Source organism: Onychomys torridus, chromosome 6 (genome assembly GCF_903995425.1).
Source record: "Onychomys torridus chromosome 6, mOncTor1.1, whole genome shotgun sequence".
NCBI lineage: Eukaryota > Metazoa > Chordata > Mammalia > Rodentia > Cricetidae > Onychomys > Onychomys torridus.
The window spans coordinates 102,157,715-102,172,363 of NC_050448.1; the positions used below are offsets into that span (position 1 = coordinate 102,157,715).

Consider the following 14,649-nt stretch of genomic DNA (forward strand, 5'->3'; position numbering starts at 1 on the left):
TGCTGCCAGGAGCAGACATGTCTCACTGTCCAGAAAGTCTAAATTTTTAAAAATATTTTAAATGCCATATTTTGTAGGTCTTTGAAGTATTTGAAGATTATCTATCTATCTGAAATATCTCTATGTATACCTAAAAGACTTAACTAACATGGCTACAAGTATGATAATCATAGATGACTAATTATTAATCTATTTTTAATTATCCATTACAATTTTAAATGAGCTGTACAAACATAATACCTTAAACATGAGTAGAAATACACACACAGTGTAACAAAATTAACTTTAAGTTTGTATCAATAGACTAAAATCTATACCAATGTAAAACATTTTAAACAAGTTGTTGCTCTTTAAAAGTAACTTCATTAATCTACGCTTTCATCGTATTATATCTATATCATATCCCCTTTTCTTCTTTAGAAAGAGATCGAATTTATAATCAACCTGATTTAAACCACTTTGGGTCTGGAGCCATGTGTGCCATTAACTATCAGAAGCATTTCTATCAAAGCAGTGCATGGCCCAGTAAAGTGCAGCTTGTACACTCCTCATTCCCGCCACACTGCAGGTCAGGCGCACACGCCAGGAACCTGCCATAGTAGCTCAAACTGGCAGGCTACCGCTAGCTAACTTGAGAGAGACAACTAGGAAGCTGTCTTTAGCTCCGTTTTAGAATTTTTGTTTTGTTTTGTTTTGTTTTATGTTTTATGTTTTAGGTGGAAACTCTTGCCCCACATTGGGCGCCACTTGTAGCTAGAGTTTTCCTGCCTGGCCCATAGTCAGGACAAATCTCTCTCACCCGCAAGGCCCATAGATGCTCAGACCCAACCAAGTAAACACACAGAAACTTATATTGTTTACAAACTGTATGGCTGGGGCAGGATTCTTGTTATCTAGTTCTTATATCTTAAATTAACCCATTTTTTTTAGTCTATAAGTTGCCACGTGGCTCCTAGCTTACCAGTACATCTTGCTTGTCTTGGTATTGGCTGGCAGTATCTCTCCACCCCAGCCTTCCGTCTCCCAGAATTCTCTTCTCTGCTTGTCCTGCCTATACTTTCTGTCTGGCTACTGGCCAAACAGCATTTTATTTATACAGAGCGATATCCACAGCAGAAAAGTAACATATTTCTTCTCTTTTCTTTTGCTTTAATCCATATACGCTTAATTGTGGTGAATAGTCACATTTTTCTTCTGTGCTCTTTATTAGACAGTCAGAAAACAAAATTTAAGAAAGTCAACTCTTGGGTAGTGGTCTTTCACACATTTAAGAAAGTAAGAATTAAGATTTGGGGTGGGTTTTAGAACTGAAGGAAGATACAAAAGTCATCAGAAATATATCAGAATGAAATGAACAAGGGTGGATTGGGTATGGCTGTGCATGCCTGTGATTGCAGCACTTGGGAAGCTGTGACAGAACAATCCTTGAGTTCCGGGTCAACCAGGGCTAAAAGGTCCATGTCAAAGAGTCAGTTATCAGGCAAGAAAGCAGGACTAGGTGCCCTTGCCATTTTACTTAACTTCTCTTCTCAGCAACTTCAACTGAAACTGCATGTAGTTTCAGTTTTAACTTCGCATAACCTATCCCCTCCCCTTGTTGCCTCTCTCCTGGACTAAGCTGGCTGTTTGAACAGAACAACTCCAGTGGCCTGTGTCCTAGTTAGGTCATGTCCACTGTGATCCCTAGTGTGGCTCAGCACATTGCCCCACCCAAAGATCAGTTAAAAAGTCACTGGAGTATTAAAGAAAACCTATGGATTTTTTATTTTTAAAAAAGGTATATTTTATCAGTTTTAATTATATATATATATGTGTGTGTGTGTGTGTGTGTGTGTGTGTGTGTGTGTGTGTGTGTGTTTGTCTGTGTGGGGGAATGTATTGTATACATGAACTCAGGGGTCCTCAGAGACTGAATACATCAGTTCCCCTGGAGCTAGAGTTACAGGTGGCCATGCGATGACCAACATAGACTCATTGACCAACATAGGCTCCAGGAACTGAACTGAGGTCCTCTGCAGGAGTGGTATGTGCTCTTAACCTCTGAGCAATGTCTCCACCCTGTCTCTGTGGCCCTTTTAATTTCCATCACCTTACTGGACATTCATGATGAGCAGCTTATTTGGACACCCTCAGGTTACCTACTACTTCTGAGGTATCATAGAATGCTGGGTATTCAATTATTAAATATCTAACATGCAGAGCTGATCTTGACTGGAGAATGTATTGGCGGTGAAGCTAGATCTATGTGTTCCATACCTTCCCACTTGGCTTGTGTGGGACTACCACACCTGCTACTGCAGCTGGTATAGTACAGACAGGCACATCTGATTCTGGCCTTGGCCAGTGACATTGCATAATATATGTGAAAATTCTGATTGTTGACCAAGAACATTGAAACTCTCTAAACATACAAAATAGGTCAAGTTTCAAAGAGTCATTGAGAATAAAAGTATTCTTGCTCTCTGTATTGAGATATATTAAAAGAGACATGGGTTCCATTCATCAAGAAATAAAATATAGGCAGTTAATTTTTCCCAACATCATAGAACATGTTTTTCTCATCTTAATCTCTAAACATGTATCCTGTATTGAATAGAACAAATAATTTCTGAGTTTACAGTCAGACATGACTTATTCATAGATGAACTTCGAGAGAAAACATGACATACTTATCTGACTTTGGATTATTTTGCTCAAGATGATCTCTGGTCCTATCCATTATTCCTGGAAATCACATAATTCCATTTTTATTTATGTCTGAATAACATTTGATTGTGTGTGTATGCATGTATGTGTGCACACATGCCTGTGTGTGTGTGTTTCTCCATTACTCATCTCTTGACAGATATCTAAGATGATTCCATGTCTTACTATTATGAATATTGTAGCATTAAACACAGATGTGTCTCTGTGATTTTTACTCTTTTGAGTAGAAATCCAAGAATGATCTAGCTGGATTATATGGTAGTTCTGTTTTTCATTTTCTAAGGAACTTCCATATTGATTAACACGGTAGCTAGACCAATTTAATTTTTTTTTCCATTTCAAAATATTTCTTGAGAAGCATATTTGGTAAGTATAATACATGAGACATGTGACAACTGCCTTCAAGTAGAAACTAGTTTTTTTTTTTTTTTAATGATAGCCATTCTGACTAGAATGAGAAGAAATTTCAATGTAAGTGTGTATGTGCATGTTTGCACATGTGCAAATGAAGACCTATATGCTTATAGAGGCCAGAAGACAAACTCAGGTGGCCTAGATGGCAACAAATGGGCCAGTGTCTCTTACTGGCCTGTCTCTGGCTCCCAAGCTCTAAGAGCAGAAGTAGATTCTTAGGATGGAAATCTTTTCCACACATTTGCAAGACAAACAACCTATCATCTGAGCTGCTGAGCCAGCTTCCCAGTCCTCCCCGTAACTTTATTTGCGTTTCCTTCATGGCTAAAAGTATAAAGCATTTCTTTAATGCATTTATTGGCCATTTGTCCTTCCTTTAAGAACTCCCTGTTCAGTTCATTTGTTCATTCATTGATTGGATTACTTGTGTTTTAGGTATTTAATTTTACATATCCTGGATATTAATTCCTGGTCAAATGAATAGTTGGCATAAGTTTTCTTCCATTTGGTAGGCTACCTGTTCACTCTGGTATTTGTTTTCTTTTCTGTGTGGAAGATTTTTAATTTGATAACAATCTCATTTGTCAACTCCTGCTGTTATTATCTGAGCTTTCGCCTCTTATTCTGAAAGTTGCTGCCTATCCCTATATATGAAAGTGCTTTTCCTACTAGATTCAGAGTTTCAGGTTTAACATTAAGGCCTTTGATCCATTTTGTCTGAGCTGATTTCTGTGCTGTTTAAGAGGTAAAGATTTCACCTTTCCAATCTACTGCAGAGGCTTTCTCTTGTCTAATGTATGGCTTGGTGCTTTCATCAACAGAACACAGCAGCTGTGTGGGCTTCTTTCTGAGCACTCTATTTTTTCAATGATCTACTACGTGCTTTTATTTGTGCTAGTACCCTGATGTTTTGTCACTATGGCTTTGTAGCATAATTTGAAGTCTGGTATTATGATACTTCCAACATTTCTCAGTTATTTTTTTTTTCTATTTGAGGTCATCTGAGGTTCTTTGTGAATGTTAGGATTGTTTTATCTCCTGCTGGGAAGAGTTTTATTGAAATTCTGATGGGGATTGAATTTAATACGTAGATAACTTTGGGTAAGGTAACTATTTTCACAATGTTAATTCCTCTAATCCACAAACATGGTATGCCTTTCCATCTTCTAGTGTCATCTTCAGTGGCTTTCTTAAGTGATTGGTAGTTTTCAGGGTAGAAATCTTCCATCTCTTTGATTAGATTTATTTCTATATAAGTTTGGAATGTTTGTTGTTGGTTGCTGATTTAATCGTCTTTTCAGAGAGTAAGGCTATCATGAATGGGATGTTTTCCTGATTTAATTCTCACCATATTCATTATTGGTATACAGACAAGTACTGATTTCTGTCCATTGTATTTTGTTTTTGTTTTTTTTAATTCTGCAACTTTCAGTAAATGTTTATTAAGTCACCTCTGAAGGCTAGCCAGCCACTATGTACAATGCTGAACATACACTGTCTCCTTTGCATGCTCTGCCAAAAAGAGTCTTATTCCAGTGGTTGGCTGGATTTAGTTAGCATCTTAGGTATTACCTTCCCCATTGAATCTCCTCAGACTTTGCTCCCTTTGCTCAATGGTTCTTTGGAAGTCTCGGGGGGGGGGTGCGTTGAGGTAACTGGGATTAGGTGGGATTAACACATTGGTTACTTATACAACACATGATACTGCTGGCACTCAGCATGGGGAATGGGCTACATTAGGGACAGATGCATGGAATAAACTTTCATCAGCTTTAGTCTGACCAGTGATTGTTCTCCAACTTTCACTTGCAATCCAATGAGCTGACCTCAGTCAGAAGGTTAAAAGTTATTGAGTGCTCTTAACATAAAGATTCTACCTAGTCTTTCAAAGGATCCTGTGCACTTCCAGAGATTACCTCCTCTCCAAGTTCCACCCAAGGGAGAAACAAACAAAAGAAAACAAATCCCCCTTTTGGCAGTGTTTTTAGAAAAGGCCTTACTGTTCATTACTTGGTTTTGTGTGTGTGTGTGTGTGTGTGTGTGTGTGTGTGTGTGTGTGTGTGTGTGTTTTGTTTTTGTTTTTGTTTTTTCATTTTTTAAAGTATAAGCAGTCTCATAGCTACCTCACAGAGTCGTTTTGCCATTTGGAGAGACCCAGGCAACACTTTGTCCAGGTAGCTGGGTGGCTTGAACAACAAACATTTACCTCAGATGTTTCTGCAGACAGGAAGTACGAGGTCAGGGGCTAACCTGAACTGACTGTGACCCCAGCTCCTTTCACCTTGCATGTGGTTGACTTCTGATTACATCCTCTTAGGCTGAGGAGGAGGGAGAGGGAGAGAGCCCTGTAATGCCTTTTAAAGGATTCTACCCTGTTGACCTGAATGAATGAATGAATGTGGTCACATAAGGGATTTGGATTTCTCCACACACAAGGGAAAAGATATTTAACCCACCGCACACAGGGAAGTACCGGTGACTATCCGCTTTAACTGCTCAACAATGGAGATGGCAGTATGCTGGGTGTCATGCAGACAGATGAATGTGTCATAGTCACAGCTTCTGTGCTCACACCTCTGCAGTAGTCACTTAGATGAAACAACACCAGACCCCAAAGTGCAAGGGGAAGAAGACTAAACCAGTAAACACAGCTGGTTTGTGGTAATTGTTTGTCTCTCAGTTAGAGGACTCATCTTTGCAGTCAGTCTTGAATTTCAGGTTGGTTGGCCAGAACTCAAGGGGTTCACTCTGCAGCTTTGCATTTAACGTGACTTAACTTCTTATGTTTGGTGAGGATTCTGGCCTTGCTTTTAACATGATGCCTATTCCCTGTGCATAGCTACACCCTGACGTTGCTTCCAGTTTTCCAACTCTAGCCCAAGACTCCTGGATTTCCCTCTACCACACTGGGAACAAGTTTTGATCTCCAAGTCTGCCCTTTTGGTCACTGTGGCATTACTTTATCTTGTGGAACCCCATCTTGAACTGCTCTAGCTGCCTAACCTCGTTGTCAGAGCTATATTATTCATGAAATTTTATAAATATTTCACTCAAGATGAAATCACTTTCGATCATTTCTAGGTAAATATATAGACTAGAAGCAAAAGAAAAATTAATTCTGAAGAGTAATACAGCATGAACCAGAATCACTATAAATAATACAAATAGCAAATATTTATCTATTTTATACTCAGAACCTCCTATTTTTTGAGTAGTAAATTATCCTTTTTCCCTGTAAGTATTAATATTTTTAAGATTTATAAACAGCAATTAATGCTTCAAACCTGTAATTGATATGCTTCAGATCATAGCAGAACTCTGGCACTATTTTATCCACAAATGTTTAATTGGTTAATTAATCTAACAGTTTATTCATGAAACAGAATTAATTTGTGGCATTATGAAATTTTACATGTCTCCCTAAAATTTTTCAAAACTGCAATAGCTTAATTTTGTGCTCCATTGAACAATAATGTGAGAATGACAACAGTTTTTTATTAGGACAGTATATTTTGCTGTAACTTCCTTTTTTTTTACATTTGTAGACATTTGTCATGCATGATGCTGAAAGGATGATGTGGTTTCATTTACAGGAAACTATTTTATAAAGTAGTATAAAGAATAAGCATGGAAAGATCAAAAAGAATGTTATCAGAGACAAGCTAACTCTACAAGCTAAACTCAACATGAAAAGTGCACCATCTGGCAAAGGATGGAATAATAGTGGAATGCATGCATAACATGTGCAGGGTGCTGAGTCTGTATCCCAACACCCCTCAAAAACACTCTTCAGTTCTTACACTCTTCACCTAAGATGACCAGAGTGTAAGCTCCTCTGACTCTTTAATACAGATCCCTTAATAAATAAAAACCTTTGCAGGAAATAGGCAACCTTTAGTGCATGATGATGCCATACCCCATTTCCTAAGCCCATGTAAAGGATTGACTTAGAGTAAATGGCACACAAAGTATAATCTTCTCAGTTAGTTAATTTGATTATTGTTCAAACAGTTACTAAGTAAGCAGGCATTTTGTGTCCATGCTGGGGGGGGGGGGTGTACTAATGTAACAAATACTGGCAAGATTTTATTAACAGAAACAAGCTTTTTCAATTTTTTTTGTGCTTTTTGTCTTTTCTCTTTTTCTTTTTGAACCTAGGGCTCCACACATGCTGAGCATGTGTCTTACCACTGAGCTATAATACCAGCTCCTAGATTTTCTAATGAGTGTTTAGATTGTTGATTGTTGCAACTTTAACAATCAAGTTGTAAGCATAGACAGAAAAAAATATAAATAAAAGCATAATTCTATCACCCTTGATCATAATGAAGGAAGAAACCCCACCAAAGCTTTAATTTACAATAGTAAAAGATTTGCAAGAAGTGCTTTTGTGGAAAAAAAAAAAAAAAGAAATGCTTTTGTGTGTTATCATTTTATATTAATTTTATCTAGGGCACATTTATAATTGCATTATTATACTTTCTAGTAGACAGAAAAATAAGTGTGTTAATGAATTATATTACATATACCATGGTTCTCAAGGAGAAAAAAAACTTAGAAATTTACATAATTGTTTTCAGTATACTTTTATGTGAAAATAGTGATTGGAAAAAAAATGGCACTCACACTGCAGGACCTTGAAGAATTCAGAATGTAGTGAAGAGGAGAGAAAGTTACACAAGTGTTCAGATATGCATACAGATTTACTGCCCAGTCTGTAGAGTATGAGAGCTGCTATCTGGACGGTACAGTCCTTCCATGATGTCCTGGAACATGAGAAGCCAAGCAGGCAATGGAGAGAACAATAGGAAGGTATTATTAGGGTCTAAGATCATACACAAGACTTTATGCCATGAGGTGATGCCTTTCCAAAGGTTGTGGGCATGTGATTGGCAGTGTCTACTGGGAAGACTGTGCTGGACAGTGGCTGAGAGCTTTGCTATGCAGTGTGTGATCTACTCTGTGCGGGATGCTCTGTAGTTACTGGCTTCCATTTTATCAAGAATAAACCTGACTACCTCAATTGTGAAGCTTCATAAGCTAGCCTAAGGCTTTTTATGCTGAGTGATACACTGTATAAAGACACTAACTCAGCAGATATTAGTTACGACAAGGAACCCCAAAGCTGAAACACAAACACAGCATAATGGAAGAAGGAGTCAGGCATAAATATTATGAGAAGACCTACCTCACCAATAGCAAAGGAATTCATATTGACGCAATATAACAGTGTTTTTACTAGATAGCTAGTTTTACTAATTGTAGCAAATACTAGGAATGATTTAACCTGTGGGCATCTTCCCAATTTGGGAGTAAACCATTTTGGAAGGCAGCTTGCCTTGTCTTCTCCCCACAATTTTAATGTGTGCTCTTTGACCTGGAAATTTTACTGGTAAGAATTTTTCCTCTAGAATTAGCCTACAAAATGCAAATATGTATGTGCACACATACACAAATGTAATAATATTTGATGTATTAAACAAGGGAAACTTTCAAATATTAAGAAATGCCCCTGATTTAACATAATATGATAAATTATTTATCAATGTTATATGGTCCTACACTTATTAGAAAATTATTTCTTTGTGTACCTTTCCAAAGGAAAAAAATACATGTTAATGATAAACACAAAAAAAACTAATGAGATACACAGTTACAGCCTTCAGAGTTTCTTTTAAACTACTTAGTCAGCATTCATGTATATATTTTTTTGTTCATAAAATGTTGCTAAGGTATGCCATGTATTTTTGTCAGACCTCAATCAATATCTATAAAACTAAAATGAAGACTTTCTTAGAAGCCATTTTATGTAGAAGAGTTTGTTGTATATATTTACAGAAAATTTGTGACCTCTGGATCCATTGGTAACACAAATTTGAGTGCTTAGATACTAAGTGGAATAATGTTTTAAAATAGTTTGATTTAACGTATTACTGAAAAATAGTACAAGGAAAAGAAGTCGGTGTGAACATTATAAACTTACTGATGCCTAGTTCTTTTCTTCCTATTTTTTAAACCATGTTTCTCTTGTTTCCACAGAGTTACTGGAGGTGAACTCTTTGAAGACATAGTGGCAAGAGAATATTATAGCGAAGCTGATGCCAGGTAGGTGGCTTGCCCTGAGCAAGATAAAGACTGACCACTCCATCTCTGACACTTGTTCTGTATACATATGTATAGATTTAAGTATATCATGACCAGCCATTTTGAGACTCTCATATTACCGCTCTGGATTCTCTTTATGATGAGTCCTTCATCACAGAAGTTTCTCTCCTCTAAAGATTTCTGGGATGACTTTTAGAAAAAGGAAAAAGTATAAAATATAAAATCTTATCTTTAATCAACTTCCCCTTGAGCTTCTGTGTTATGAGGCCTAATAGCCCCAGTGGCTGTTGCCTACTAGTGGGACAGAGTACTTCTGTCACCACGGGAAGTTCCATAGTACAACACACTTCTAGTCAGCAAAGAGAAACAGACCGCAGAAGGCCTCAGTGGCTCCTTTAGAGTGTTAATATTAGCATGTAACACTCTGGACATTTCATTAAAGCCTTTGAAATGCTGATGTGAAAAGCATTTGTTTTTCTATTTCTGAGAGTTCACAAGTAACTTCCTGATTTTATTAATTAGCAAAAATTTTCATGGAAATTTTATAAAGAGCCAGCATTTTGTCCCATTTTAAGTTCCTACACCACTCAAAGACATTTTGGGGAGTAAAATTGCATTCATCTACTTACATAGACCTGTTTAGACTTGATGATGTTAATTTTCCTTCTTGAAAAACCTGATGAAGAGCAATTAACTCACCATAACATAATTGATGCTATGAAAGTTAAATCATTGGCCATCTGTCCCATCCCGACTGCTTCCCAGGTTTCCCAAAATTGTAGCAGTATAGGGACCCTCAGTGACACTCAGCTGATGTTGAGATTCCTCATACCTCCAAAGAAGCACATGACATGTAAAAGCTCACCTTTTACGTAAGTTATGGTGCCTGCCTGTAACCCCAGCCCTTTGGAGATAGAGGCCAGAAGGTCAAGAACTCCAGGCCAGCCTGTGCTACATAGTTGAAACACTGTCTTACCATAAAATGGAAATAAATACATTATTTTCCAAAAATCTCAGCTTTCAATTTCTGATTTTTCTTGGTTTTATACCACTACATTTTCTTGGCTTAATACTAATGTTTATGGTATTCTGTACATCTGACTGTACATGACTATACTTTAATTTGTAGTGTATGTTTTGCTATCAAAGTCAAGTAGAAAGTTGTTTGATCTTTGCTACATTGAGTAAATACTTAGCAGCTCAATGTATTCAAATACTCACATTTGTCCCCAGAAAATGGACCTAGAACAGTTCTAGAATAACTATTTGCCAAAAAGGACCAGTAATTTCAATTAAAGAATCAATTAAGAAGGGGAGTTTGGGGCTGAAGAAACAGTTTAACAGTTAAGAGCTCATGTTGCCCTTGCAGAAGTCTGTCCCTGGTTGGGTTCTCAGAACCCACATGGTGGCCAACAAACACCTCTAACTCCAATTACAAAGATTTGATGCCTTCTTCTGGCATCTATGGGCACCAAGCACACATGTGCACATGCAGACAAACACTTATACACATAAAATAAATAAATCTAAAAAGTAAAAAGACTTTTAAAGGAAATTTTACCTACTTTGCCTTTCTAAGTTATGATAAACATGTTCTGTTTGAAAACTTGTGGTTGAAGTGAGTACTCGAGACTATTTTAACTATTGGCAAGCAGTAACAGATAACAGGACAAACCCATAGGTTGAGTCGTTTCATATGTATGTCTGCATTAGTTGGGGGATTAATTATAGAATAGTTTTTAGGATAGAGATCCCACAAGAAATCAAGAATAATTCTATTCCTATATATAATAAGCATCAAGAATCTATCTCCTCACATTTTTAAACTTTGTTTTCTCACTAGCCCCCAAGAACTCTGGCATGAAATCCATTCTTAATAATAAAGAGTAGTGAAATTAATTTAACATGAATCACTGCTTCTTAATTTTGGCCATAAGCCAAATAAGCTATTTTTGTGTTTAGATAAAACAGAAATGTTCCACAAAGACTGTGTGGAATTCACATTGTGATAAAAGAACCACACAGTTAAACACTTATGAGTAATTATCAAGCAATCCATGTAGTTGACACCTCCAGTTTGAGTCTGTCCTAGTGGCAGTATCATTCGATTTGGTACCAAAAAATCAGTGATCATGGGTGCTTTGATATATGTATTGTTAAAAATTAGGCCGGGCGGTGGTGGCTGCACACGCCTTTAATCCCAGCACTTGGAAGGTAGAGGCAGGTGGATCTCTGTGAGTTCAAGGCCAGCCTGAGCTACAGAGTGAGTTCCAGGAAAGGCACAAAGCTACACAGAGAAACCCTGTCTCGAAAAACAAACAAACAAAAAAATTAGACAGTGCTTGCTTTTTTTTTTTCAGTTCCTGTAGAGTATCATTATGTTACACACCAAGTAACTGAAAATGTTCTTATCAGGTTGTGCACTTTTTCCTTGATTCAGCCAATGCCCTTTTGTTTGTGTTTGTGTTTGACCTGCACAGTGAAGGTGTGCAAGACTTGTCAGTATGGTGTGTTCTGTGTTATTGGGTGTCAGGTGGCACCTTATTGGGGTCTTGCAGCTCTCAGTCAAAAAATTTCTTATGTCTGATTTAACTGATTTGATACCAGTAAGCTTCTAATAAGGATAGCATCAATGGTACATCTTAACATGGTGATAAGTAAAACTGCCTTCACTAAAGGGTATAGAAATAATTACCAGTCTCCAGGGGATCTTAAACCTATTTGCAAACTCCTTAGCCCTTCCCCCTGAGTCTTCTTACTGTGTGAGAGGTTTGTCCTGGCTCTTCTCTGGATCCCCCTATCCTCTTGGAGCTTGAATTCATTTTCTTATTCCTGTGTTATTCAGGAAGCACCCCTTCTAAGCACTGGTTCATGTGTCCTTCCCTTTTTTTTAAAATCCCTGTTTCACCTACCACTTCATCTGTGTTGACCCTCTTGTTTCAACATGTTTAATTGTGACCTCAGATCTTAAACAGTTTAGATTGTGTATGACAAACATGTGGAAATTTTATGTCTCTGGATAATCTTCCCAGGACAGTTTGGAAACTAAACATCAAATTTTCTGCCTAACTGTGGAGATCCTGACATCTATAACAGATGACTTAATCTGTAGACTAGCAAGAAGAAACACAGCTTAAATTGTTTTGTCTGAATATGTCACAAATTATATGTTGGATATCATTTTACTAAAAATCAGAATTAGCTTTATTCAACATAAAAAGCTAAGTGTAAAGCTAAGAAAAGTGTGAATAAATATAATTTCATTTGTTTGTTTTGTTTTGTTTGAACCTTCATTTTATTTTGTACCAATGTGATTATGTGCCTTTAAAATGTTCTCCCTTCCATTCTGCCCTTGTATCTTTGCAGTCATTGTATACAACAGATTCTAGAGAGTGTAAATCATTGTCACCTAAATGGCATAGTTCACAGGGACCTGAAGGTCAGTATATGGAGTCCGTAAATCTGCATAAATGAAATTTCTTTGGTTTTGTTTTGTTTTTCTGGGGAAAGTGCAGAGGTGGGGGTATTGAGCATGGTGTCTCCAGTGCCTTTCCGGACTTTTTCTTGACATGAATAATGAGATGACAATGCATGATGCCTCTTCAGACTGCTCACCTACAGGCTAAATATACATCATAGCAGGAAGGGAAGAGCAGCGCCAATACAACCTGCTACGTTTCCAAGCAATAAGTTACCAGAGTTGGTTTGAGGGCACGCTTTCCTGAACTGTCCACCATTGACCTAGAATGAACTTGGCCTATGATGTATGTCTGCCTGTAGATTTACACACCACTTCTGTTCTGAGACCATGGGTTGCTGAAGCAGGACAACTGGCTACACATTGCTCACTTGAGCCTGATGAACCCTAGGCGAGGGGTAACAATTGCCAACTAGTCTACAGCACAAGATGCCACGACTGTCAAAAATCCATTGTGTGTCCTCATTTAAACCTAATGGTGCCTTGTGTGCTAACAGGACAACTTTTAGAATGATACTATAAAAATGGGAAAGAGTTTGTGTGTGTGTGTGTAATAGAAGCAGAGCACAACAACTACAAGATTATATTTGTGTTCCAGTTCATTTCCTGGAAGAATTTATAACCAGGAAATGAGCTCCAGAACAAAATGAGATATTGTCCAAACGGATCTTTTTAGAACAAGTTAATACACATCATGGCTCACAGCTGGCAATATCCTGATTGTTCCGTGGTAGTAGTCACTCTTTTTGAGCAATGTGTTACTATGACTGAAGGAGGTCAATTCAACACTAGTTGTCCTCTCCCTTTGCTCTTTAACCCGGTCTCTCTGAGGGTATACAGACAGTGAGTGTAAGCTTGGAACTAACACACGCCCCCTGGTGTTTGCATGCAGTCATTGCATTCAGCAGATCCTGGAGGCTGTGCTACACTGCCATCAGATGGGCGTAGTCCATCGGGACCTGAAGGTGAGTAATGCTGTTGGAGAAGATAAAGGAAGAACCACACAGTTCCTAAAGACTGTTCAGCTGCAGTTATACCAGGAAAGGCAAAAATTCAAGTAATACAGCTATGTATCCATGTGCTTCCCCTAATCACAGCCTCTCATTTCATCTCCTAACATATACCTGAGACAGACAAATCCCTATCTTTCAGAGAGAAAGTTTTCTAACATTAACAATAAATAATTTGCTTTATGTCCATACTCCAAGGAATGGGCATATAGTTTAAGATGACTTTAAAATTTATGATGTTTTCCTTTGCTGTAAACTAGTTCTGTAGACATTGATGAAACATGATAGTTTACATTAATACTATATACCTATATTATATAAATAATTTTCAGAATTATAAAAGTAGGTTTAGCTCCAGCGATTGAGTGCCATTTTGAACTCTAAACTCTTTCCCCTACCAGTAATTCTTGGAATTCTAGGACTGTAGGCTTCTTGCTTCTTTTATTTGTATTTCTAGGGGCCCAGATATTATGATCTATGAAAAAGATTATATCAGATCAAGCATATAAAACACATATATTTTCTATGGGGGCCCACTAATAGTTGTCAGAGTTTACTCAGTTCCTGTTATCACCCAGAACAAGGAGTTTTCAGATCATTTGGAATGAGATAGTTTAGGGGACTCCCATTCATTTCCTGATTCCCACCTGTCATCATTCTAGCTTCACTTGTATTTCTGAGAAACAGAGAAACCTACAATAGCAAGTGAAATAAAGCCATTGGGGGAGGGTAGCCAGTGTGCTTCATGTTTTATTATGGTTTCAATTCTTTGTTGGCAATCCCAGCATTTCCAGGCTTCACTACAGAGACAATGTAGTGTTCAGCAGAAGGACCTGGACATTCTCATACACACACTTCTGGGTCTATAAGAAACTATGAATTTCACTTAATGTTCAAAGGTAGGATTTGTACCAAAACATTGACTTTGCTTTCCAG

The 14,649-nt window shown here is 37.6% G+C and overlaps 1 protein-coding gene across 9 annotated transcripts in view; it reads left to right on the forward strand.

Moving 5' to 3' along the window:
• Camk2d (calcium/calmodulin dependent protein kinase II delta) overlaps nucleotides 1–14,649 on the forward strand; it is a 261,335-nt gene that overhangs the window by 172,099 nt on the left and 74,587 nt on the right. For all 9 annotated transcript variants that reach the window (XM_036189904.1, XM_036189909.1, XM_036189908.1 and 6 more), the window contains exons 5-6: nucleotides 9,160–9,225; nucleotides 12,592–12,664. In XM_036189904.1, coding sequence (XP_036045797.1) covers nucleotides 9,160–9,225; nucleotides 12,592–12,664 — 139 coding nt within the window. The remainder of the gene's footprint in view (nucleotides 1–9,159; nucleotides 9,226–12,591; nucleotides 12,665–14,649) is intronic.